The 26,185-nt window shown below is 34.6% G+C and overlaps 1 protein-coding gene across 1 annotated transcript; it reads right to left on the reverse strand.

The window, feature by feature from the left end:
* Nucleotides 1-26,185, reverse strand: LOC145247570 (uncharacterized). Its single transcript, XM_080109416.1, has 2 exons — nucleotides 26,069-26,185; nucleotides 1-4,178 (listed from the first exon to the last, which is right to left on the reverse strand). Exon 2 carries the CDS (start codon nucleotides 4,175-4,177, stop codon nucleotides 587-589), a length of 3,591 nt encoding a protein of 1,196 aa, XP_079965542.1. The 5' UTR covers nucleotide 4,178; nucleotides 26,069-26,185; the 3' UTR covers nucleotides 1-586.

Raw genomic sequence — 26,185 nt, forward strand, 5'->3', positions numbered from 1 at the left:
AAATAATGGAGTTATTTATTGTTCTTTTTCCTTGCTTCTGTTATTTCAGCCAGAAGGAGAAAAAGAGAAGAAAAAAAGGAACAGCTTTATGACGACTAATTCTGTCACCTCTACAGAGAAAGAAACAACAGTTTCTGTTGAAGAGGATGATGGACAATCTGTAGGGATCAAAGAACACCCCCTCCCTGCGCTATGCTAATGCAGCACAATTTAACAATACTAATCCAGCAGTGACAATAAGTACATAGGTATAGAATATAAAACAGATTAAAATAAGTGATGCTTAAACAGGCATTAGTTAATGGGTTAGAAAAATAGAAGAAAACGAGTGATTTTAAAGAAAAAAAATAGGAACGTGATGGAGAATATACAGACATGATATTCTTGCTGCTGGTTTAATATTATTAGACTGGGTTAGTGTTCAGAGGAGCCAGAAATATGTACAATTTTATGGTTCATCATGGCCTTCTATAACTAATACATATGACTTTTATTAAATAAATGGTTGCCAGTTATTATTCGATGAGTGATATATAAAACGTGTAATAAATAAAGTTGAATTTATAGGACAATGATTTTTTTTTCTTCAGTCTTCTTCCGAAGATGATTTTTGTAATGATGCAGCGATGTTATAAAGAATCCCAATATTTTTAGGGTTATCCAATTCAAATGCCCGCTCTCCCATCTTGTTGCCAATGACAGGAATAAGAATAGTTTTTCGTTTCAATTCCAACAAGAAAAACCGCCGTTTACCAGGTGTAGCACTTTCAAGGCTTGGACCTCTTCTCGGTTGACTTTTTGGTGGTTTTGGAGGTTTCACAAGCGGTTCCATTCGAAGGGAAGGAGACTTTGGTGTTTGTCCCCAAAGCAAAACGGCAAAGAGCCGCTTCATTCTTTTGTGAAGAGCATTTATCCACGGAGTATGTACTTTGCCATATTCCTTCCAACAGACTTGCGTACAGTTGGCAAATATTTCTGAGAACTGGTTTGAACATGAAATTAAGTCTAGAGATTTGGGGTCATCTTGTAAAGGTAATTTAGTCAACACAATACAACAAGGCGTGCACTTCCTTATCAGTTTGTAAGATTTCTTTTTATTGTTATGTGGCGGAAGAGCAAGTGTGCGCTTTAACCATTTAAGTGGTTCTCCTGTTGGCATACGTTTAACTGTACGACCAGTATGCTTGTTATTTACGATGTGAGGTGTCTTTGGAGGACTGGGTTTCGGAGGTTCGGGTTTTGGGGTTGGAGTGCTTTGACTGAGATCAGGATTTAATTTTAGTCTTCTGGCAGTTGCAAGTGGAGACTTGGGAATTACTTTCTGCTTTTTGTACAAAGGAGAGTTGCGAAGACTAGAAACTGGGGATGATGTTGGCAATTTTCCTTTAAATTCATTAGACTTTGGAGGTGTAAGAAAAGGTTTTCTATTTAATTCATATTTTGGTGATGGAGATTTTTTCTTTATCTCATTGGATTTTGGAGGTGACATAGGAAATTTGCTTTTTGAATCCATAAATTTTGTTTCTGACAAAGGAATTTTCTTTTTTACTTTGTAAGGCTTTCGAGGCAATTTGGGAGTTTTTTTTTTAATTTCTGAAGATTTTAGAGGTAGCATAGTTGATTTTTCTATTAAAATATCAGATTTTAGAGATGAGGTAGAATTTTCAGCAAATTCTGGAGGCAAATTGCTTGATTTTGCTGATTCCTCATTAAATTCTGGAGGCAAGTTGCTTGATTTTGCTGATTCCTCATTAAATTCTGGAGGTAAGTTGCTTGATTTTGCTGATTCCTCATTAAATTCTGGAGGCAAGTTGCTTGATTTTGCTGATTTGTCATTAAATTCTGGAGGCAAGTTGCTTGATTGTGCAAATTCCTCATCAAATTCTGATGACAAGTGGCTTGATTTAGCAAATTTTTCATCAAACTCAGAAGGTAAGTTGCTTCGTTTTGAAGAAAACTTGCTTGATTTTGCAGATATCTTATCAGATTTTGCAGACACCTTATGGAATTTTGTAGGCAACTTGCTGGATTTTACAGATGCCTCATCAGATTTTGTAGATAATTTTCTTTTTAAAGGCAACTTTCTGGATTTTGCAGGTATCTTTTTGAATTTTAAAGGTAACTGGCTTGATTTTGCAGATACTTCATCAGTATTTACAGTAAAATTGCTTTGTTTTGCATCTGCCTCATCAAATTTTAGAGGCAACTGGTTTTGTTTTGCATCTTCCTCATCAAATTTTAGAGGAAACTGGTTTTGTTTTGCATCTTCCTCATCAAATTTTAGAGGAAACTGGTTTTGTTTTGCATCTTCCTCATCAGATTTTAGAGTCAACTGGCTTTGTTTTGCATCTTCCTCATCAAATTTTAGAGTAAACTGGCTTTGTTTTGCATCTTCCTCATCAAATTTTAGAGGCAACTGGCTTTGTTTTGCATCTTCCTCATCAAATTTTAGAGGCAACTGGTTTTGTTTTGCATCTTCCTCATCAAATTTTAGAGGCAATTGGCTTTGTTTTGCACTTCCCTCATCAAATTTTAGAGGCAATTGGCTTTGTTTTGAACTTCCCTCATCAAATTTTCCAGACAACTGACTTTGTTTTGCACCTGTCTCATCAAATTTTAGAGGCAACTGTTTTTGTTTTGAACTTCCCTCATCAAATTTTCGAGGTAACTGGTTTTGTTTTGCACTCTCTTCATCAAATTTTAGAGGCAACTGGCTTTGTTTTGCACTTTCCTCATCTAATTTTAGAGGCAACTGGCTTTGTTTTGCATTTGTCTCATCAAATTTTAGAGGAAACTGGCTTTGTTTTGCACTTTCCTCATCAAATTTTAGAGGCAACTGGCTTTGTTTAGCATTTGTCTCATCAAATTTTAGAGGCGACTGGCTTTGTTTTGCATTTGTCTCATCAAATTTTAGAGGCAACTGGCTTTGTTTTGCATTTGTCTCATCAAATTTTAGAGGCAACTGGCTTTGTTTTGCATTTGTCTCATCAAATTTTAGAGGCAACTGGCTTTGTTTTGCATTTGTCTCATCAAATTTTAGAGGCAACTGGCTTTGTTTTGCATTTGTCTCATCAAATTTTAGAGGTAACTGGCTTTGTTTTGCATCAAATTTTAGAAGCAACTTGGTCTGTTTTGCATCAGTCTCATCAAATTTTGGAGGCAACCGACTTCGTTTTGCATCTGTCTCTCTGAATTTTGGAGGCAACCGGATTTGTTTTGCATCTCTATCTTCGAATTTTGAAAGCAACTTGCTTTGTTTTGCATCTATCTCATCAAATTTTGGAGGTAGCATTTGTTTTGTATCTGTCTCATCAAATTTTGGAGGCAACTTGTTTTGTTTTGCAGATACCTCATCAAATCGTGGAGGCAACTTGCTTGGTTTCGCAGATACCTCACATAGTCTTGGAGGAAACACACTTTGTTCTGATGTTACCTCATCGAATCTTGGAGGAAAGAGACTTTGTTCTGCTGCTACCTTATCAAATCTTGGAGGAAACACACTTTGTTCTGCTGGTACGTTATCAAATCTTGGAGGAAACACGTTTGGTTCTGTTGATATCTTATCAAATCTTGGTGGAAACAGGTTTGGTTCTGCAGTTACCTCATCAAATCTTGGAGGCAACATGGGAGATTTTGCCCTTATTAAATCAAATTTTAGAGGCAACGGCGAAGAATTCGTCTTCACATCAGATTTAGGGGAAAATGATTTTTCTATTTCTGCATATGATTTTGTATGGCTGTCATTGAAAGACAAGTCAAACTGATCAATATCAGAATGTTTCGCAAGAGAAAAAGCAGGTCCAATAATTCTATTGCCCTCTGTAATAACTGAAGAATTAGGAGGTTCAGAAGCACTTTTTGATGGCCTTTGCAGTTTGGTGTTTTTAGTAGACAAATCAAGTGCATAATCATCTATTTCAATATTGGTTGCAATTGATGGGTGAGAGGGAAATCGCTGAACCCCGCTCTTCGCTCTGCCGACACCCGTTTTCTCTGCGATGGAGGAACTTCGCGAGGATTCAGATCGCTTCCTTCTCACCTGTTCAGCCAACATCGCAAGGGGGGAGCTAGCAGAAGGAGGAGGTACTGGTACGTTATTGCATAGGATTGGTTCATAAGGGTTGATTGGGTTCCAGATTTTACTGGCAGAGGCAGGATTTTTGAAGGGGTCAGCCATCCTGTAAAAGAAAAAAAAATAATTTAATTTCTTTTTTAGATTTAACTACTTGAATCACACATTTACACTTGGCTGGGACATTAGTCAGTGTTAAATATTACATCTTTTATTTAATAATAAAAGTAAAGTCAGTCTTTTGATTGATGGATAATTTTTATTATTTGGACTACTATTCTCTTAACGTTTTGGCTGATATAATCTCTGGCCGTCTTTCAATTGCATCTTTTCGGAATTTTTTTGTGCAATACGCGATACAAACTGAGATTAAAATAACATTTAGTTAATGCTTCTACCTAGTCATGGTTGATGGAATGAGGAAAATCTATATTTCTGAAATAAATAAAAGATTCAATTTGGAATTCTGTATAAATTCCAGAGTTTGAAAAGATGCACTTGAAGAATGTTGGATGTTTCATCAGCCAAAATGTTGTGAGAATAACATCTAAAGTAAGAATAGTAATATAAATAATACAATTCAACCGGATTGTTTCTAGAAAATACTTTGATTGGGTTAGAATTATTTTCATGCAGATGTCATCTTAAAAAAAAAGATGTAACACTTTATTTATCAATATGAAGTTACATTACTTTGAAACTATAATATTAATGTTTTGGACCCCCCCCTCCCCCCAAAAAAACAGCGTAGTTAGAAATAAGCAAAACAAATTGCAAGTAAGAACTCTACCAAGGAACATTTTATATTGCAGTCAGTATCTGCTGACTATTTCTAGCTTATTAGACCCAAACAAACACCCGCGCACCAATTTTACAGTCATTAGTCAAGCGAAAGACAAAATTATCATTCATATCAATCTGGCTAGAGCTGCTTTTGTCCTTCTTCAAAAAACAACTTTGGTCTCGTCAGGAGATAGAACAATCCATAAAGTTGCGAATCTATGAAGCCATGTTTGAAAACAATTCTTCTCTATGAATGTGAGATCTGGCCATTGCACAAAAAAGATCTTCATCAGCCAGAGGTCTTCAATCACTACTGCCTCTAATATATCCTGTGCACTTGCCTCTCTGACCAGATCCTCAACTCGACTATCCATGCTAGAAGTAACATTCTTGACCTGGAAGAAACTCTACTCAAAAGAAGACTGCAGAGATTCAGTCACGTGCTATACCAGCCTGGTGAGGTGTAATTCCGTAAACGGGTGGCGCTCAATGACTCCATTGGCTGATGGGAGCACCAAGGTGGTCAACTCAAGACATGGCTCACAACAGTCAAGGCAAACATAGAACTCATGTCCGATCTTCACATTTTTGGTTCATGATGCCAGAATTGTGAATGGCTCGATCATGCCATTGACTCCGATGCTGATCAACGAGGATGGACAACTTTGACGTGCGATGTGGTTAACACTATTGGAGCTGGCTCAACCTATCTCAGGTGAAAGCCACTATAAAGTACAAGTAAATATTAGACCGTGAAACGTGACGAGATAGATTCCCTTATGACGATACCCCTAAAGGGAGGAGGAGGAGGGGGGGGCATATCAACATTTTTTTTAATCCTTTAAAACAGGTTCCTATTAAAATCAAGGTAATAATATATTTGTTCATTGCCCTCACAGATAAATAGGAAATTGTCAGTCGAGTAAAAATCACAATGGCAACTAGTGATGAACAGCATCTCATTCAGGAATGTGAACAAATGACTAAAATCAAGGGGAAGCTTCCTCAGCTGTTTTCTTCTTTTTTTTCATTCAAAATAGTAATACACACGGACGAAAAAACGCTTTGGATAATCACAGATTTCAAGGTAGTTCTACTAAAATAGCCATATTTTTTAAACCAAAGCACTTCAAGTCTTCAAATTACTACTGTTTTGTTCGGAAATGAATATACTTTCAAATGAATTAATAAATATGAATGTACATTATATATTTTAAGAGTTTTAAGCAAATAAAGTGATAAAAATGTGAACGTCATAAAATGGCGTTTTCGGTAAGGTTTTGTAGTGACCCCCCCTGTTTTCTAAAGGTCCGTACCGTGATTGTATGAAGAATTTCGTCATGAAATTTGGGAACCAATTAGAAGAGGTGTTAATCTTAATACTGTCAAGTGTCCGAAATATTTTTGACCATTTCTTTTTTTGTTGTGTTAAAAATAAGACTTTAATATGACGAGTATTGAACATTTTGAAAAAAAAATTCTTCGGACACCCAGTAGTAAGTAAATCAATCTTTTTACTATCTTTATCAATTAAAAGTATTGTTTTATGTTGAGTAGGACCGCGGTAATTGATAATTTAAAAGGACCTACCCGAAAAAAAAAATTGTTTCTATTTATCGAATTTGGTCAAATGAAGTTTAAGCAGCAGCAGCAGCAGCTCCAGCCTGTAGAATCAGCGATAGCACAGTTGTAAACAAACACGCGTTCTTTAATTTTTATTCAAGAACGAATTAAGAAAAACATGAAAATATGAATATAAATGTTCTTATGTTTAATTAGAGCTATTTTGTTATCAGAATAACATTAGTTTAGAACTATTCGGTTTTCAGAATATATAATAACAACAATCCTAACCAATTCGGCATTATAAATCTGTTGCAATTTCTCACAAATCTCGTCAAATTTAAAAACCTGGTTAAAAAAACAAAAACTTTTGTAGATATATAGCTTGCATGCACTTTTATTCTTTAAATTAGTTTTGAACAGCGAATTAAAACAATGTTTTACTGCGAACAGCCACAAATGTTTTTTTTTCAAAATCAAAATAAGTATCAAAATCTCGTTTATACATAGATTCGAAAAAGTTGTCAAAAAACAAATATATAACAAATAAATGTTATCAAAGGCAAGATAAGTTACTTTTCTACCGAACTGGATATATTTTTTGTGTTTTTATTCAATGTAACATGTTTATTCAGCTCGAAAAAAACACAGTGTTTACCGTGGAAAATTAAAAATGGCGCCCGACCCGACTCTCTTTGACACGGTAAGTTTGAGAAAAGGAGTTAAAAATAAAAAAAAACTATACAAAATACTGTTAAAAACTCACCGAATATATGTCAGCCTATGTCACGGTAACATATATTGAGCGAGTTTCTAGCAGTATTTTGTCTACTTTTTTATTTTTAACTCTTTTCCCCAAACTTACCGTTTCAAGAGAGTCGGGCGCCATTTTAAATTTTCCAAAACATCGGTAAACACTGTTTTCAAGCTGAATAAACATGTTACATTAAATAAAAACACTAAAAAATTATCCAGTTAGATAGAAAAGTAACTTGCTTTTGATAACATTTATTTGTTATATATTTGTTTTTTTGACAACTTTTTCGAATCTATGTGTATAGTAATACAAACCCTCAAAATCTATATCAATATTCTTGAAATTTTAAAAGCAGTTAGAAAACACATCAAACTACAATTAGGAAGCTTTTTATTTCGTTATTTTTTTTCTACTTATTAAGCGAAAGATATTTTTACAACCTGCTCCAGCGTAGTATAAACGGCCTATGGAATTAACACCTTCAACCTCGAAAATAGAAATCAACAAATTTTTGAACGCTCTTTTTGAAAAAAAGCTCTCTTAACTTCACCTCTAATACAAATTATGTGTGGCAAGTCTCCTCCTAAAACACTCTTTAACCCTAACAATAACACTAAGTTCGAGTGGCAAGCCCCCCCCCCAACAAAATACCTCTGTAAGCCACATACAAGCATCTAAAACAAACAAACAAAAAATAGATCCTTCCTTAAAGAAAAATACACATAAAAATAAATTGGTTAACTGTCCTAAAATGCTAGAACGGCCAGGAAATGATGAATTATTTTACATTAAATTTTTGTGAAACTAACCGCTCCCCCCTCTAATATTGTCTCTGTCAAGTTTTCAGTATGTTCACACATAATTTTCCTTAGCCCTACAATTAATTCAAAGTCCGAATGGCAACCCTCCCCGTATTCTCATTGCATAGAAACCCTCTTAAAACTACACATAATCATCTTAAAAAAAAAAAAAAAAAGCATGCATATTTTCCCATAGAAAAAAACAGTTAACTGCCCTAAAATGCTAGAATGACCTGTAATAGGAAATTATTTTACATTCAATTCTAAAATAATTTGTTTATCTTTCATGAAAGTTTTTCATGGCATTTTATACATAATTTCCTAAAAAGGTAGAATCACATTTTGGAGGGGTGGTCAGAAGGAGTTGAGTGGGGTTAAACAGAAGGTGTTAATCTACAATAATACCAAAGAAATATTGCAATATATTCATTTTTAAATAGTCTTATGTTTAGATTTAAGTTTTTTGTACATAAAGCACATTACAATTCAACTTTGAGTTCTCCAACTTCTTTTCTGTTTATGGATACATGGCATTTTTAAGGAATTGCTGCATATTTATGCACATTTACTGCAGATTATTTGGAAACCATAAACTTTGGGAGATTTTCAGTTGCATATTCTGATTCCTTGTACAAAAATACACTTATATGGTAAATTTCATTTTTTAGTCTTGTGTTTTAACAAAGATATGACATTTTTACTGAAAAAGTAGTGTAAAAAATGTGACGAAACGCATATGGTCTTAAAGAGGGAAAAATATCCAAACGTGTGAGGCACAAAAATAGCCATAACTTCCTTAATTTTAATCAGATTTTAAAAATTTAAAAAGATTCTTTCTTAGCTCATCAAGCTCTTTCTATGCATACCAATATTGAAATATTTCAAGCTATTTCAATTTTTTCATGTGTATTGCTATTCAAAACGAGGCATGTTACCATTTCGAATGTAAAGGGCTACTATTTGGGATTATATTTAACATGAGACTGAAGAGAGTTGAGCTGGAAGATATTTGTTCACATTACATTTAAACTTCTGCAGGTTGGTACAGACAGGAAAGCAGGAGAGAATTCAAAACTTTAGCAGGCCAAGGAAAGAAATTATTAGAGTAGAAGGCTTTCCGGCATCAAGGGACCTCAACAGTAAAGGGGTGGGATTTTGTTGCTTATTGGATTAATCAAGAGAATGTACATCGAGGGGGCACAAGTGCTATAGGTTCATCCAAACACATTTCATTAAATACTTATAAAATGACATTGCAGTGATAGCTTGGTCGATAGTGCACGACCTATTAGATTTGAGATTCTTTTTTGGACCTGAGATACTAGTGGTAGATGCACAAACCCAAATGCAAGAACAATACTCCATGTATAAGCAAATTGTGGCTTTATTGAACCCCTAACAATATATTAGGGAGAGACTACACTGTATTCTTCTATTGACATCAAAAGTAGCCAGAGTCGAGTTGAGAACACTCAATCACCTCAGAAAAGGAATGCAGTGATCAAAAATTCCTATGGCCAGATGGGGTTACAAAATTAACTTTTCATCTTGAGAATGTTGTTTATTCAAGAAATACCTATTTTTTAAAATTTTATTTTAGTTAATAAATATGTGTTGTTGAAAAACTTGATAATTTTTTAAGAATTGTCTGACTTGTTGAAAATTCAAATTTTATGTATTATTAGAAAGTATAGTAAATTGTGTATTTTATTTTGTAAACAAATTTTTAATACTAATGTATCACTACTTAACAAGGCCCAAAGACCATTCAAGGATAAAAGTTATTTTAATTTCTTTATAACAATAAAAATAAACAAAAATAATGATCGTGGACCAATTTTGTCTATTGATTATTGAAATGTAACTAACCAGAAGCTGGAAATATATCTTCATTAAGCTTATTATTTGTAACAATTTGGAACATATTATAACTTATAATATAAGGAATATATATTTCAAAATTATACATTTTTATATAAACTCAATAAATTATTATATATATATATATATATATATATATATATATATATATATATATATATATACGTACAAATATAAGCTACTTAGACGTTCAGCTATGATACATGTTCCCAATTTCAATATTTTCAAATAATTCAGACAGTGGAACCGGAAAACGTTTCCTGTTCAATTGAAAAAAATGTTTTCCTAAATAATGGTTTTCTATACAATATTAAAAGAGCAAGCACAAGGCAGGTAGCAGCTGTTTTTATTTAAATTTTATCATTCTTTGCAGCAAAAAGTATTTACTTGCATTCTGTTGTCTTCTATAGATTGACATTTCGGTTAACATATGAACTTTATCAGTTATTTCATTCTCATAAAATAAGACTATCAAGCTCATTTTCAGTTTAGCATTATTGAGATTAAAATGAATAAGAAGGAAAATGGCATCGATTCAGATATAAATGCTCTTTCATCCATTTGAATACTAAACATCATAAAAATATTATTGACATTTGACATATGCATAGAGAATGCCAGCTGTATTGCAACTCTTGAGTATTTAGACAGATACGACAAAGTTCTGGACAAGGCTATATCTGCACTCATTATAATAAAAAATCTAAAGAATTTCTGAGACATGACTGCAGAAATTTCCACAGAGTTAATATCTAATAGTTAACATAGACAGTAACAATACACACAGCAAGGCTATATACACAGAGATGACGGCAAGGCTATTTACACAGAGAGATGATGGCAAGGATATTTACACAGAAAGATGATGGCAAGGCTATTTACACAAAGAGATGACAGCAAGGCTATTTACACAGAGAGATGACGGCAAGGTTATTTACACAAAGAGATGACAGCAAGGCTATTTACACAAAGAGATGACGGCAAGGCTATTTACACAGAGAGATGATGGCAAGGATATTTACAGAGAGAGATGATGGCAAGGATATTTACACAGAGATGATGGCAAGGATATTTACACAGAGAGATGACGGCAAGGCTGTTTACACAAAGAAATGATGGCAAGGCTATTTACACAGAGAGATGATGGCAAGGCTATTTACACAGAGATGACAACAAGGTTCTATACAGAGATGACGGCAAGGCTATTTAAACAGAGATAATAACAATGAAGAAGGCATAAAAAGAAATTATACACTTATTACGACTGAACAGCAAACATTTCCAGCATCAGATAAATTATTGAGCATTTTCAGAAGGAACTACTTCACTTTTGGACCATATTTCCTTAAGTGCTACTTGAAATGGAGGAGTTCCTTCAATAGGTGCTCATTTGATGCTGTTGTCTACAACTGATTTTCCAGTAAACAAGTATTCTCTCTTCTTAACCAAATCCAATGAGAATATATTACCACAGTTTATTGTAGACCAGAGTTCTAATCTTAATGTTAGTGTAGCAAATTCATTTCCGAAACAGATTGATAAATTTTTGTTCAACAAACTTTTGTGCAAAATCCGGCATATAGTAATACTAGTAATGCCCATCGATCCTAAAAACGCTTTGGATATTTTAAGATTTGAAGGTAGTTCTATTAAAATAGTCATATTTTAAAAACCAAAACACGTAAAGTCCTCAAAATACAATCATGTTGTTCAGAAATTAATATCCTTTCACATGCTTTAATAAATAATAATCTACGTAATATATTTGAAGAGTTTTTAAGAAAATAACAATAAAAATGTTAATGTTATGAAACAGACATTTTAAGTCAGATTTGGGTTTTTTTTTACCCTTGCGGTGCTTAGAAGCTTGGTACCAATCCCCTCTGAGGAATTCCATCATGAAATTTGGAACACAATTAGAAAAAACATGACAAAATGCAAACCTTTCATTTCAACTTGCCAACATTTTTACTTCTTTCTGTGCATGCTCAAATTCAATTTTTCAAGTCATTTAATATTAAATTTTTCTTACCAATCTCTTGATAACTACATCGGTAGAAGACGTGGCTGGCACACTATATGTTTTGGTTTCGATTCTAGCTGATAGCACCCATCATTTTTTATTTTAACTTTTGAAATCACTACTATATACAATAAGTACAATATAATATTTATTGGCTTTGTAATAATAAATATAAAATCAGCATCAATTAAAATATATTTAAGTATATTTTACAACCTTGCTACAATAATACCAAAGAAATTTTGCAATATATCCATTTCTAATATTCCTAGTTTCTTGTACATAAAATGCATTACAATTCAACTTTTACTTCTCTCTTCTTTTTTTTTAATGGATACATGGAATTTTCATGATATCGCAACATATTTGTGAGCATTTACTGCAGATTACTTGGAAATCATTAACTTCTGGAGATTTTCAGTGTCAAATTCGGAATCTTTGCACAAAAGTACACTTATGACAAATTTCATGATTTTATCTTGTGTTTTAATGAAGATATAGCATTTTTAATGAAAAGATAGTGTAAAAAATGTGACAAAACGCATATAGTCTGAAATTGAGAGTCAAATATCCAAACGTGGGAGGCACAAAAATAGTCGTAACTTGCCTATTTTTGGTCAGATTTAAAAATATTCTTTTTTAGATCATCAAGCTCTTTCTATGTATACCATTACTGAGATATTTTAAGCAAATTCAATTTTTTAGTGTGTATTGCTGAACCTTGCAACCTTGGTCTTTACATTCATCAATCAGGTCAATATATTCTCTTTCCACTATACTGCTAAGTTTTCTTCCCACCTTTCTAACACTCAAGTGATCATATGATCAGGGAGGAATGCAGCGGAACAGTTGAAAGAAAAACATGGCTGCCTTTGCAAGATTTTACATAAAAACGATCTTGAGACATACATATAGAAATTTTGACTCCTGAAAGTCTATGTAACAAAGGAAATATTTATGTGGTCGGTCTCCCCCCCCCCCAATCAAATCTTGTGAACTGATTGATATTAATACAACAGAGTAAGATCATTTGAAAGCAAGAATTGAAATAAGTAGAAAGTACTGAAGACTGGCAGCTGTTAGTGGATCTCTGATGGCAACTGAGGTTCCCTGGACACATTTCAGCTACCACCTCTGTGATCAGATGTCATATTTGTATATTATTCTAATTATCCAGAAATTTAGAATTTTGAAACCTATATCCTCCGATTTTGTTGCAAATTGCACCACAGGTGGACGTCATAAAAACTAAGAAATCCTGAAAATTTGAGCATCTCCAAGTGGTTTCCGATTTAAAGCATTTTCCGTTTTGCATAAATTGTGTGAGATGTCACTCGAACAATATTTCAATAATTACATTGTCTTTAATACTTTCAGTTTGGAACATGTGATCTGGAGGATTTTTTTTATCTTAGGTATCCAAAATAACATTAGATTTACTTTCTATGCGATTTTATTTGCTTTTGGAATTTTTCACATATGCACCAAAATGGGGCAACAAAATAAAAACAAAAACAAAAAAAATGAGATCACTGATATAATACCAGATTTTTTTCTTTTAAACATTTATGCAGACAATACGTCTCGACTAAAAATGTTAAAGTTCTTGTTTTGTTCACTGTTCAGAAATACTCTATTGGGTGAAAAAACTAGTTTGGGTGTGCGAGATGAAGTTTGGGAGACTACCTAAATTATATAAAATTCATATTCAAATAAGTTTTAGAAAGTCAAAGTTAAATGATAAAAGGTAAAACAGTCTCAAAGTGATCAGATATTCAGTATAAAAGAGAACTTCACAACAAAAGCCAGCATACAACATTATTAACATGTGTTATTTTTATCATCAATTTTACAACTATGGTGCAAGTTACAACAAAATCTGAGTGACAGCAGAGTCACTGGATCGATTATTATGATTAGAAAAATAAAAACAATTAGATGGAAAATGTGAGTGACAGCTGAAATAATAAAGTGCTACAAAGGAATGTTAACTTGGAAAATAAAGATAAACAAAATTCTACAAGAATTTTAGTTTATGTAAATGAAATAACTAGATTTAGGCTTACGTCATCATTGGGGTTCTGGACACATGATGATATGCAGATTTGAGTAGATTTTAATAAGTCGTCTGCTGAACACCAGGGAAAACGGACGACTCAAGGGGGAGTTGGTTTCTCTCATGAGATGGGGAGCGGCATCTCAAGACAGTCAAGAAGTAAAGAAGTTGTAATCTCTGAAGATGCCAGCCGGAATCAAGAAAATAGATGTTTTGTATATAAACCAGGTATTTGTTGTGTTTGTCTACAACTGTTGAAACAAACTATTTTGTCTACAACTGTTTTGATACGTCTACATCAATCATTTCGCATTAGAACTGTTGCATAAATGTTAAATACACACACCAGACAAATCCACTAGATGACACACGATATGTATATACACGCATATAATGTAACAAAGATGTATATACACGCATATAATATAACCAAGATGTATATACACGCATATAATATAACCAAGATGTATATAAACACATATAATATAACCAAGATGTATATACACGCATATAATGTAACCAAGATGTATATACACGCATATAATGTAACCAAGATGTATATACACGCATATAATGTAACCAAGATGTATATACACGCATATAATATAACCAAGATATATATACACGCATATAATATAACCAAGATATATATACACGCAGATAATATAACCAAGATATATATATACACGCATATAATATAACCAAGATATATATACACGCATATAATATAACCAAGATATATACACACATATAACCAAGATATATACACGCATATAATATAACCAAGATATATACACACATATAACCAAGATATATACACGCATATAATATAACCAAGATATATACACACATATAACCAAGATATATACACGCATATAATATAACCAAGATATATACACGCATATATATGTACATGAATATACAGATAATATATAAACTTCCCACTATCTAACACACTGACAGTCCTACATTAAATCACTAGGAGAAAACTTTTGAAAGGGGTTTCTCCTAGTATGTGAAGCTGATCAATGAGCAAAGAGAGTAAGGTATCTCAAAGTGAAGGTGGGGAGAAGGGGATTTGTAAACCATTCTCTGGCCAGAATCTTCAGTAAATTTTGATATTGAGGAGACCTAATCTGTAGCCCACTGTGGTAGCAGAATTAATTTCAAGATGGTTGTGAATAAAAGGAGAACCATGGAAGTTATGTGAACACAAGTTGAAATCTGAGTCACCTGGAGTAAAGTGTAATAGATTGAAAGACACAAATCGCTCAATGATAACTCATCTAGCTACAACAACTGTAAATAATTTTCCTTTCTCCCTGTACCTACAAGTAAACAGAAGTTCCATTAGCAAAGTTTCTTTCTAAGAACTATCTGCACATGTAACATAATATTATTGGGCTGCTTCCCTGCTGACTATAGCATGATCCCTTTCAAGTCTAATGTTAGCAAATTCTTGTTGAGGCATCCTCATAGTCTATCAATCTTCACATTGTTGTTTCATTATCCTTCTAAACAGACACATAAACCTTTATTCTCAAATGGCTTATGGGCCTTATTAAGTAGTGATTCATTTTTACATAAATTTTTTTTAAAAGGAACTCATCCATTCTTACAAGATGATTATATCAACAAAGTCTTTTGTTCTGCATACACTTCCCCATACTGTCCAAATTTAATCTCCTCTGGAGTTCATCAGATTTAAGCCTGTTTTTAAGATTCATGTTACACATCCATTATGTTATTCTAATACTATTTCTCTTCATGCAACTGATACCTTCTACCCTCACTAGCTAGGTTTCACTACCATATATCACACTGCATACACATACCCGATAAACTTTCCTTGGTTAATAATAGTAACGCTCTGCTGGTTAGTAACAGCAGAAGTTCCCTGAACTTACTCCATCTACTTGTAGCTATCATAATCACACTAGCAGCAGTTCCCTCTCTTGCCTCAATGTATCACCAAGGTAAGAAAATTTCTAAACAACCTTAATAACTTTGTTCTGCAAATACTCTTTATATCTGAGTTTCCATCCATCAACAATGTCTTACACTTTTTTGCATACAAACTAGGTATCATTTCTCAACCTGCCTGTAATTTTTGCTTCCTCAACTGTACTAACATGCAGAAGTTCAAGTGTAATAGTATGCTCAACACCCTACATAGTAACTTATGTCCCTGATAGTAGGCCTCCTACACCAAAGTGGCACTGTGCCTTATTTGGGATGAAAATGTAATTTAAAAAAAAAAGAAAAAAAAAAAGAAAATGAGTGGGAGAACCGTATTGGTTGCTGTGAGAGATTGGGACACTACATCTGAAAAAAAAATAAAATAATAAAATAAATAAATAATATTAACTATATAATAGGTGGGAGCAACAACTGGAAGTTGATTTTTGGAAGCCACACTTCCAAGTTAATTGCCGAACCACAATTTTAAATATGGAGATCAGATTAAGTTTTGGAATTTTTGAGATGATGATTGATAATTTGTATTATTTGGACTAACGTTCTCATCTAGTGCAATGGATCAAAATGTTAAGTAATTCTAAGTGAAAGTCTAAGGTTCAATCCTCAGAAGATGTGATACAAAGATTTGTATCCAAACATGGCTAATGGAACAAGAACAAGCTACTCCTGTAGAATTTAATAGAAAAGTTATTTGAAATTCTGTACATATTCTCCAAGTTTGACAAGACGAATATGAAGGTCAGAAGTTACAGCAGCCAAAACATTGTGAGAAAAACTACGAAAATAACAATAATCCAGATAATAGAATTGTAAAAAGGATGTGGCACAAAAGGTTGCTTTAATGGGAAAAAGAAAGAAGGTGGGTGGGGGCAGCATTATATATATATATATATATATATATATATTCTGCTTCTAGAAGAATAGAAGCCAATAAACCAATAAATATCAAGAAAAAATATAAAATGTGTTTCTTTTGTGTTGATTAAAATTAAAATCTAAGAAAGGGAATCGAAAGTAGAGTTATTTCCCCTTAACTTGATTTGCTTTGTAATCTGTTTCTAATTTAATTAGAATTAAATCTGTGCATTAAAATCAATACAGTCTAATCATATAGAAAGTTTTATTTTTATTAGATACCTGCAGTTAAGCAACATCGAGGCTGATCAATATTAGATGAGTGACGATTTGGGAATATTAGGTGCAGTACATGATAGGATAGTGATACTTCCTTTTTTTTTTGTCTTTCAGTCCTCATTTCCAATGAGTGATTTTTCTGACAAAGGGGGAAGAAAAAGCTGCTTTCTAGGTCAGTAGTACTTTGTAAAGAGTAGCCTGAGATATCGGAAAATTTCCGTTTCTATGTCTATCCTTGTGGTCATGTCACTAGTAAGGGTGCTGGAGGTAAATGTTTCATCTGGGCTGACGTTACCTGCCTGATAGTCAGGGATCCGAACCTTGGATTAACCACTAAGGAGGCTGTCCTATCAGCAGGTGCTGTATTGCCATTTGGTGAATGGATTCTGGACCATAGATTAGTTTCTGGTAGGGCCTCTCAATGCCATACTAGTGGGTAATTGTTACGGCTTTACCTTATCATGTACCACAAAAAAAAAAAAAAAAAATTTTCTTGTCTTTTTTCTCACTTATTTTCCCTCTCTGTCCTGCTCCAACCAAGTCTACCGACCTGCTCCACAAACCCCAAAACCTCAACAATCATGACAAATCTCCAAAAAAACACGAATAAACCTCCAACGCCTACTACCAGCTCTCCTTCTCCAACATCAGGGGTCTACATTCCAACCTTCCAGCGGTTGAAACCCAATTACAGGAGACGAAACCGGACATATTTTTTACAAGTGAAACTGGCATAGGGCCAACCACTTCTCTAGACGAATTCATAATTAAAGTTAACATCTAAATCTGACCCCCAAGATCGCCATGGGCATGGAACATGTGCCTACATCAAAGATGGCTTTCCATGTGGTAGGGATCTCCAGAGAAGACCCTAATTTACCTCACATGTGCTTCCGGGTTACACTAGCTTACACCACTGCATTTATATTTGCTCTCTATCACCCCCACAACAGTGGGGTTACTATCTTTAAGAGCATATCTGAGAAAATTGACCACATCGTGTCTGCTCATCCCTTGGCTAACATTCACATTTGCGGTGACTTCAATGTCCATAACGTGGAATGGTTGACTCACTCAAATAAGACAGATGATGAGGGGAGGTTCTGTCATGACTTTGCCATTGCCTATGACCTCACCCAGATTGTTCATGAACCCACCAGTGTGCCTGATACACCCGGTCAATATGCAAGCCTTCTAGACCTTTTCCTCACAACATCCCCTGAGCTGTGTTCATGTTCCGTTCTATCTCCTCTGGGATCCTCTGACCACTCCGTTGTAACAGTTAAGATAAAAATGAAATGTAATAAGTCTTCAGACATACCTCTCCACCGTACTGTGTATCGATACTCTATGGCTGACTGGGATAGCTTCCGTACATTCATATCTGACCTACCTCTACATTCCATGTTTAAAAAGGATGTGTCCTCTATAGTATCAGACCTGACCGAATGGTTAATTGTAGGCATAAATCGATTCATACCATCCAAAAAATTCCAACAAAAACCTAACAGCCAGCCATGGTTCTCCCCTGAATGTGCTACTGCCATCGCGCACAGAAATCACTTTTTCCATAGCTACCAACGTAATAGATGTACTGAGATTAAAGCTGCTTTCAGAACTGCCAGCAACCACTGTAAAAGAGTAATAAAAAATGCAAGAGAGCTATATGCTCAGTCTGTTAAATCCGAAGTAGCTGAGCAGCGGCTTGGTTCCCACCACTTCTGGCAAATAGCAAACAGGATCTTGAACAGAAGCGTGCATTCTATCCCAACTATCATCAATGGACCTGAGGTTATCTCGTCAGCACCAGACAAGGCCAAACTATTTGCAAAGAACTTTGCAGCTAATTCTACCCTATGCGACAATGACCATCAACTCCCTGTATTTCCTCCTATAACAGACAACACTCTATGCAACATACAAATATCTGTGCGTGAGGTCGCCAAGCTAATCAAGAACCTTGATTCCAGTAAAGCAACTGGCCCTGACAGCATTCCAGTTATAGTGCTGAAAAAGCTCCAACCAGAACTTGCCTCCATACTTACAAAACTGTTTAAGCATTGCCTTAAGGAGAAGTGCTTTCCAACACCCTGGAAAACCTCATCAGTATGCCCTGTATTTAAGAATTCAGGTGAAAAGTCATCTCCCTCTCAGTACAGACCAATAAGTCTCCTGTGTGTCATGAGTAAGTTGTTGGAATCCATGTTAAATAAAGAAGTAGTCAACCACCTCAACAGAAACAACCTTCTTAGTGACATGCAATTTGGTTTCCGCTCTGCAAGATCTACAGCAGATGTGCTAACGGTTATATCACATAGGATTAGTGAATCTCTTGACAAAGGTTTCCTTTCCAGGGCAATTGCTCAACATATCGAAGGCCTTCGATAAGGTATGGCATAAGGGCCTACTTCACAAGATTTCCAGCTACGGTATTACTGGAAATGTTTTCTCAATCATTAAATCATTTTTCTCTGATAGGTTCATAAGAGTAGTGGTTGATTGGCAGAAATCAGAGGCCCACAGTATTAATGCTGGAGTCCCTCAGGGATCCATACTGGGCCCAACTCTCTTCCTGATCTACATCAATGATCTCCCAAAACACATCCTTAAATCATTCGTTGACATCTATGCTGATGACACGACCATCTATGGCAACACATCAAAGGCCGTAAATGACAAAGTTCTCTCTAATTCTCTCTCCTCTGATCTTGAGCACGTGGTACGATGAGGGAAGAGGTGGCTGATTACTTTTAATTCATCCAAAACCAAGCTTCTATCTTTACATCATCAATGCTCTGATCTTCATCTGGCATCAATTGAAATGGATGGCTCTCGTCTTGGGGAGGCCCCATGTTTTATCAAGCTTCTGGGTTTGACCTTTACTCCTGACCTGAAATGGAACACGTACATCAAATCTGTTGCCAGGGATGCTGGGAAAATGGTGGAATCCTTCTACCGTTCCAGAAGATATCTCACTACTGATGCAATTCTCTATCTGTATAAAAGCCAAGTACGTCCAAGGATGGAGTACTGCTGCCACATCTGGGCAGGAGCTGCTAAAAACAGCCTATCCTGCCTTAACAGAATACAAAACAGACTTCGTGGTTTAGTGGGGGATGCCCTTTTCTCTTCCCTGCAACCTCTCTCCCACAGGAGAGACGTTGCGAGCCTATCTTTGTTTTATCATTATTTCCATCGCAGGTGCTCGTCTGAGCTCCAATCTCTCGTCTCCCCCTCGCCAATTTTTCACGAAAAACACCCGTCTGGCTGAAACTACTGTCAATAATTTTCCCCACTCTTTATCTGTGCCTAAATCCAAACATAGATTCCATGAGCAAAGCTTCTTTCTTAGAACTGCACGCCAGTGGAACTCTCTGCCGCTTGCCTGTTTCCTACCTGACTACAACTTGGACATCTTCAAGTCCAACATAAACAAACTCCTGACAAACCCCCCCTTAAATAAGACACTCTATCAAAACCCCTAATACTAATGATCACTACAATACTATCTCATTGATTACTATACACGCAATAACCCTTATCCCGAGTGGTCTTTGGACCTTGATAAGTGGTGACCCCCATGTAAAAAAAAAAAAAAAAAAAAAAACTTCCTTGCAAACTCTATCATCATCCAAATCTAATTATGGGCTGATAGCCACAGAACAGAGGTTATCCTTTATACAATGTCTACCATTATTAATGTGAGAAACAGGAGGTTGTAGTGGAAAAAAGGCATAAATAAATGAGATGGTGATTAAAACCAATCAAGAAAATAAAAAGAAAGGCTTCAGACAAACATTTATGAAGTTATTAGAAATTAAAAATTATTTGATTTATTTAATACTAACGTACTTTTGATATTGTTAGTTAATTGGTTTATGACGTATCAATCCTTTTCAAGTTATTTAATACCAAATCCAGTCATTTCATGCTTAAAATGCTTTATATTTTCACACATTAATTTGTTTTATGAGTGCATATTTTTATAAACAAATATTATATATATATATATATATATTAAAAGGTATTCAAGAGTGATAACTAATGAATTCAACAAGGTTATTAAGTGCTCAATAAAAGAAGAGCGAGATATATTTTTATTAATATAAACAAATTTACATAGTCGTAACATTGGACTAGCTAATGTTATGGACAAATGGTCAGTTAAAACCAGAAGTCTTCATTAGGCGACTTAATAAATGGTTACTTTCCACAAAAGTAACCAGTCCTCAGGTAAAGCAACCAATGAAGTTTTAATGAGGTTAATGCAAGAGTGCTCAATACCGAAGTAGGGTAACATATACTTTTTATTTGTTTTACATAAGCATTAATATGTCGCTACACATTCATGAGCATGTTTCCGTCAGTCAGTTACAAGTAACTAGAGACCTCTTCAGGTGATATTGCTTATACAAAAGTTTAGTTCAACTAAAATATTTTGTGGTTCAATGGTGGGAGCATTAGTTTCTTGAATTTTTCAAATTTTCCAGGCAACATGGGTGCAGCTGTATAAAGCAAATTTTTATAAATCAGCATTTTTTTGATGAGCTTATTCTGTTGCTGGAATTGATTTCCAATGGTTTGTTGTGAGATCCGTTATCAGCAGCATTTTGATGGTAGTCTGGGCATGTCAAGTGTTGAGATTTGTTAACATATGCTATGGTAATATTACCTGGATCGAATGTGTAAACATTGTGGAAAACGTTACCTTCTAGAAAGACACTAAGTCTTTCTGCCTTCGGAAAGTGTGCATGTGGATGAGGGGGAGAGGCACACAGGTTGCCTTGAGGCAAATGCTCTTTTTATCACGAATGTCAAATACTTTGAAATTCCTTTTATGGATAAAGGAAAAGCGTTATTGGTAAATCTATTTATTTGCTACATCATGTAGATGGGAGTTTCTTTTGCTTATTGTAAATATTCTTTTTCTTTTTTTCCTGCATAAATTTTTTTTATTACTTCCACCTTTTATTGTGTACATATTTATATATGCGTTTTAAATAAGATACTTATTGTATGATTTTGCTTTGGTGAATAGAAAGTGAATGGTGGGCTGGTCAGTGACTAAATTAGTTTGAGTCAGCTAAAATCAGAATTGACCAATTTTTCCTTACAGCTCGCTTTTTATTTTTGTGCCACATTTTATATATAAATAAATACTGACTTTGGAATCTATTAGAAAGACCAATTTTTTACCTTATTACTTTTGCAACTCTTTATTTTTAATTTTTGGATATCTTTTGCTGGTATTTTGGAGCGGGGGGGGGGAACTTTTGCAACTCTTCAATGGAATGTTTTGGATGCTTTATCCATTAAATTTTGCAGCGCCAGAAAGAATACCCAAATGAACCCTGAACACATACGTTTGCCCATAACAAAAACTGTATGGGAATAGTGATCGTAAACACTTCACACCTGTCTAGTTTCTTTAAGAGATGTCTTCTGAGTTTTCACATTATTCCTCCATCACATCCGCCCCCTAAAAAGTTCCTTTCATTAATGTAAAAAAATATAAATAAACAAAAATCATTAGCCTTTTCTGTGCAAAGAAATCATCACAAATGCATTGAATAATTTAAAAAGAAAAGAAAAGCAAACAAGGAAAAAAATTTAAATATAGTTTCTTCTGTGCACTAATGAAAAAAATAAAGACTCACAGTCATAAAGACGGGAAAAAGTTCAAAAGATAGTTTGTGTAACAAAAAATAAAACTTCTGGTGGGGAAAAAAACAACACACAAAAATGTTTGCTTGTTTGGGTTATTCCGTCAGTTATTGACACAGCTGAGTTGGCGCTCCACTGCACCCAGGCTGCTCACTTCCTACAGAGGTCCAGTCAACTAGATGATTGAGGTTGGGACTAGGGTAGCCTGGTGTTGGTGGCTGGTCAGGTATCTTTGCCAGTCAAGTTTCCAGATGTTTCTTGAAAGTGTGTTTCTTATTGCAGCTGGAGTACAGTTGAATGTTCTTGTGCCACTGTAGGTGAAGCTGTCGTGGATGAGGGACTTGGTCCTGTGTAGTCCCAGGTGTGGTTTTTATATAGCACAGCCTCCCTCCCCGCTGTGAGTTATTTCTTCTTATTGTTGTGTTTGGAACCCTTCCTTCCAAGATTTTTCATATATAGATGATAATATATCATTCTCTTCAACGTTGTAATGAATACAGTTGCAGCTCCTTCAGCCTCTCCCAGTAATTCATTTGGTTTACTCTATATTTTGCTGGTGAATGTTTTCTGGGGTGCTTCTATTTTGCTGATATCTGTTACTTTTTGTGGAGACAACAGCTGACAGTAGTATTCTAACCTTGTGAAGACAAGGGATTTCCATAATGTGAGCAGGCATCCACTGTTCCTACTCCTGAAGGTTCTCAGTATCCATTCTGTTGTCTTACAAATGCTGTGGTGTGATCAATATGTTGTGTGAAGGTGGAATCTTTGCTCATATAAACCCCTAGACCCTTCACTACTTCCTCTGATGTGATTTCTTGTTAGCCACACCAGTATCCAGATGTTTTCTTGAGATAGTCTTTATTACCGTATTGGAGTAGTTCAAATTTTTTACCGTTTAGAGTAATATTGTTGTCATTAGCCCATTTTATAATTTTGTTGAGCTATTCTTGTAAAAGCTTTGAGTCATGTGGTGTGGAGGTTTTTTTCATGATTCGTGTGTCATCAGTGAAAGATATTGCTATGGCATTTTCCAGGTTTCTATCTATGTCAGTAACAAATAGAATATAAGAAACAATAGAGGACCTAATACTGAGCGTTGTGGTAGCCGCTGATGACCTTACTTGCCTCTGATAAGCTCCCTCGAATGGTCACTTTTTGTGTCTTGTCTGAGAGAAAGCTGTACATCCATGTCCTGAGTTTTCCACACATTTCAAATTAGTGAATTTTATGCAGAAGTATACTGATGTTTACTTTGTCAAAAGTTTTTGCGAAATCTATATAGATTACATTGATGTTATCTCCATCTTGAATATCATGTAGGATGTTCTTATAGTGAGATAGTAGCTGTGACAAGTAAGAGCGGCCCTGTCAAAATTCATGTTGTCCTTTGTTGAAGGCTCCTTTGTTTTCCAGAAAGTCTACCAGCTTATGTCGCACTGTTTTGGTACTTATACACTTTTTATTTTTTTATTTTTAAAGCCATTCTCAGCATAAGAAGGAGGAGAGTGTTTTGTAACTATTCTGTGCTCCCACTTAACAATTTAATAATAAAAAAGGGTTCTCCTGGTCCTTTTGTCTCCCAAAATTTTAATCACGTGATTACAGTGTAGTGGAAAATAAACCATTCATTCAAGTGTTGCTTATGATATTAAAAATCATGGTAACATTTATTCATTGTATTTTTTTTTGGGGTGGGGGCACTTTTTTCATTTGTTGGCTTTTCTGCAACATATCCCAAGGAGTTTTATAAGTAAATAAATCTGTGTGGTTTTAACAACAGAAACCGTTCAATTCAAATAAGACAAACCAAAAGGGACAAGAGATGAGTTAAATTTTTTTTTTTTATGACCTGCCCCAGCAATAGCATAAACACATGCAGCCTCCCCATGTTAAGAACGGCGTTCGGAATAAACACCCCAACCTCGAAAGCTGTACTTAACATGGGGAGGTTGGGGGAGGCGGGTTTATTCCGAAAACAGTTCTTAACATGGGGAAGTTGGGGGGGGGGGTTATTCCGAAAGCCGATCTTAACATGGGGAAGTTGGCGGGGGGGGGGGTTATACTACGCTGGGGCAGGTCGTAAAAACATACCTATATAATAAAATGATTTTTATATCGTAAACTGCTTCGGCAATTTCCGGGACTGACTCCATAACAAGTGGTACCCTCCCCCCTCCCAAGAAATATATATAATAAAATAAGAAAAAGGTTTTAAAAAATGAAATAAAATTAACGACGGTGTAACGAAGGAAAGGTGTCCCTTTTAGAGTTATCGAACATAGGCGGGCGTAAGTACAAAACTGGCCTTGGGTCAACATTTCCTTCGTGAAATTCCAGCTCGTACAAATGTGAACCAAATTCGCCTTTCATAATTGTTTAAAGAAACATCTATTTTAGGGCTAAGATCTTTTTTCTTTCCCGTTTCTGGTCTCCTGTTGATTTACTAAAATCTAGTGCTTCTACAGAATCTGAACCGAACCAAGGTGTTTTATGAGAACAGTAGTCCTTTGACGAATCCAAATAATACGAATAACCAATACTCAACTCTAAAATTCAGAAATGTCATGATTATGTATTTTAAATCATTTACTTTCAAACCCCTACCCGAGCAACGCCGAATCAGTTAATCCTTTATCCATCTTAATAATTCTCTGCGATTACTGTATTTCTGAATAATATGAATTGTCTACGTGCAAAGAAATGCATTTCAAAGTCTACAGATATCTCTCTTTATTACGCGCGTGCACACACACACACATATATATATATTAGGACCCTATTTTAAAGAATTGCTTAAAAAAAAAAAAATAATAATTTATTGAGGTAAGGGCTTTATTTTGATAATTTGTAAATAAACTGGTGTTTCATAAAATAATACAATTATCGATAAGGATGATTCATCGAACTTCTATTTCCAAAATGGTTTGTAAAAGAAAGAAAGGACAAATATTAAAGTGATGAAGAAAAGAGAAAAATATACCATAAATAATATTCCAAGATTTATCGAACGTAATCGGTTTCGTAATTCTTCGAAATCTAATAATCCATTCTCGGAAAATTATTTCACAAGATTTGAACTTACAAAGATTTTAGTTAAAAGTACATAAAAAAAATTACCTTTAAAAACATAAGATAATGATTAAACAAATAATTTGTTTACTAATTTTCAAGGGGAACACCATAAAAATGCATTCCAAGAAAAGAATTCCTTGATGTCGAGTTATGTGGAATTCATTCTTTCACGTCTCGCACCTGAGTGTTCGCAATCTTAAAAATAAAATAATCATTTAAAGATTTTTTATAAATATTTCTGCAGAATGAACATTTAATAAATAAAGCAAAAGTCACGAACCTTTATATTTGTAAACTGTGGTAATTACAAGTAATTAATAACACGGTTTCATTTTACGACGAAGATTTCTCACATGTATCAACAAACATGGCGACACACAGGAGGATAAAGTCTGAC

The sequence above is a fragment of the Euprymna scolopes genome, chromosome 25 (assembly GCF_053919585.1).
Source record: "Euprymna scolopes isolate OS-2025 chromosome 25, ASM5391958v1, whole genome shotgun sequence".
In the NCBI taxonomy this organism is placed as follows: domain Eukaryota; kingdom Metazoa; phylum Mollusca; class Cephalopoda; order Sepiida; family Sepiolidae; genus Euprymna; species Euprymna scolopes.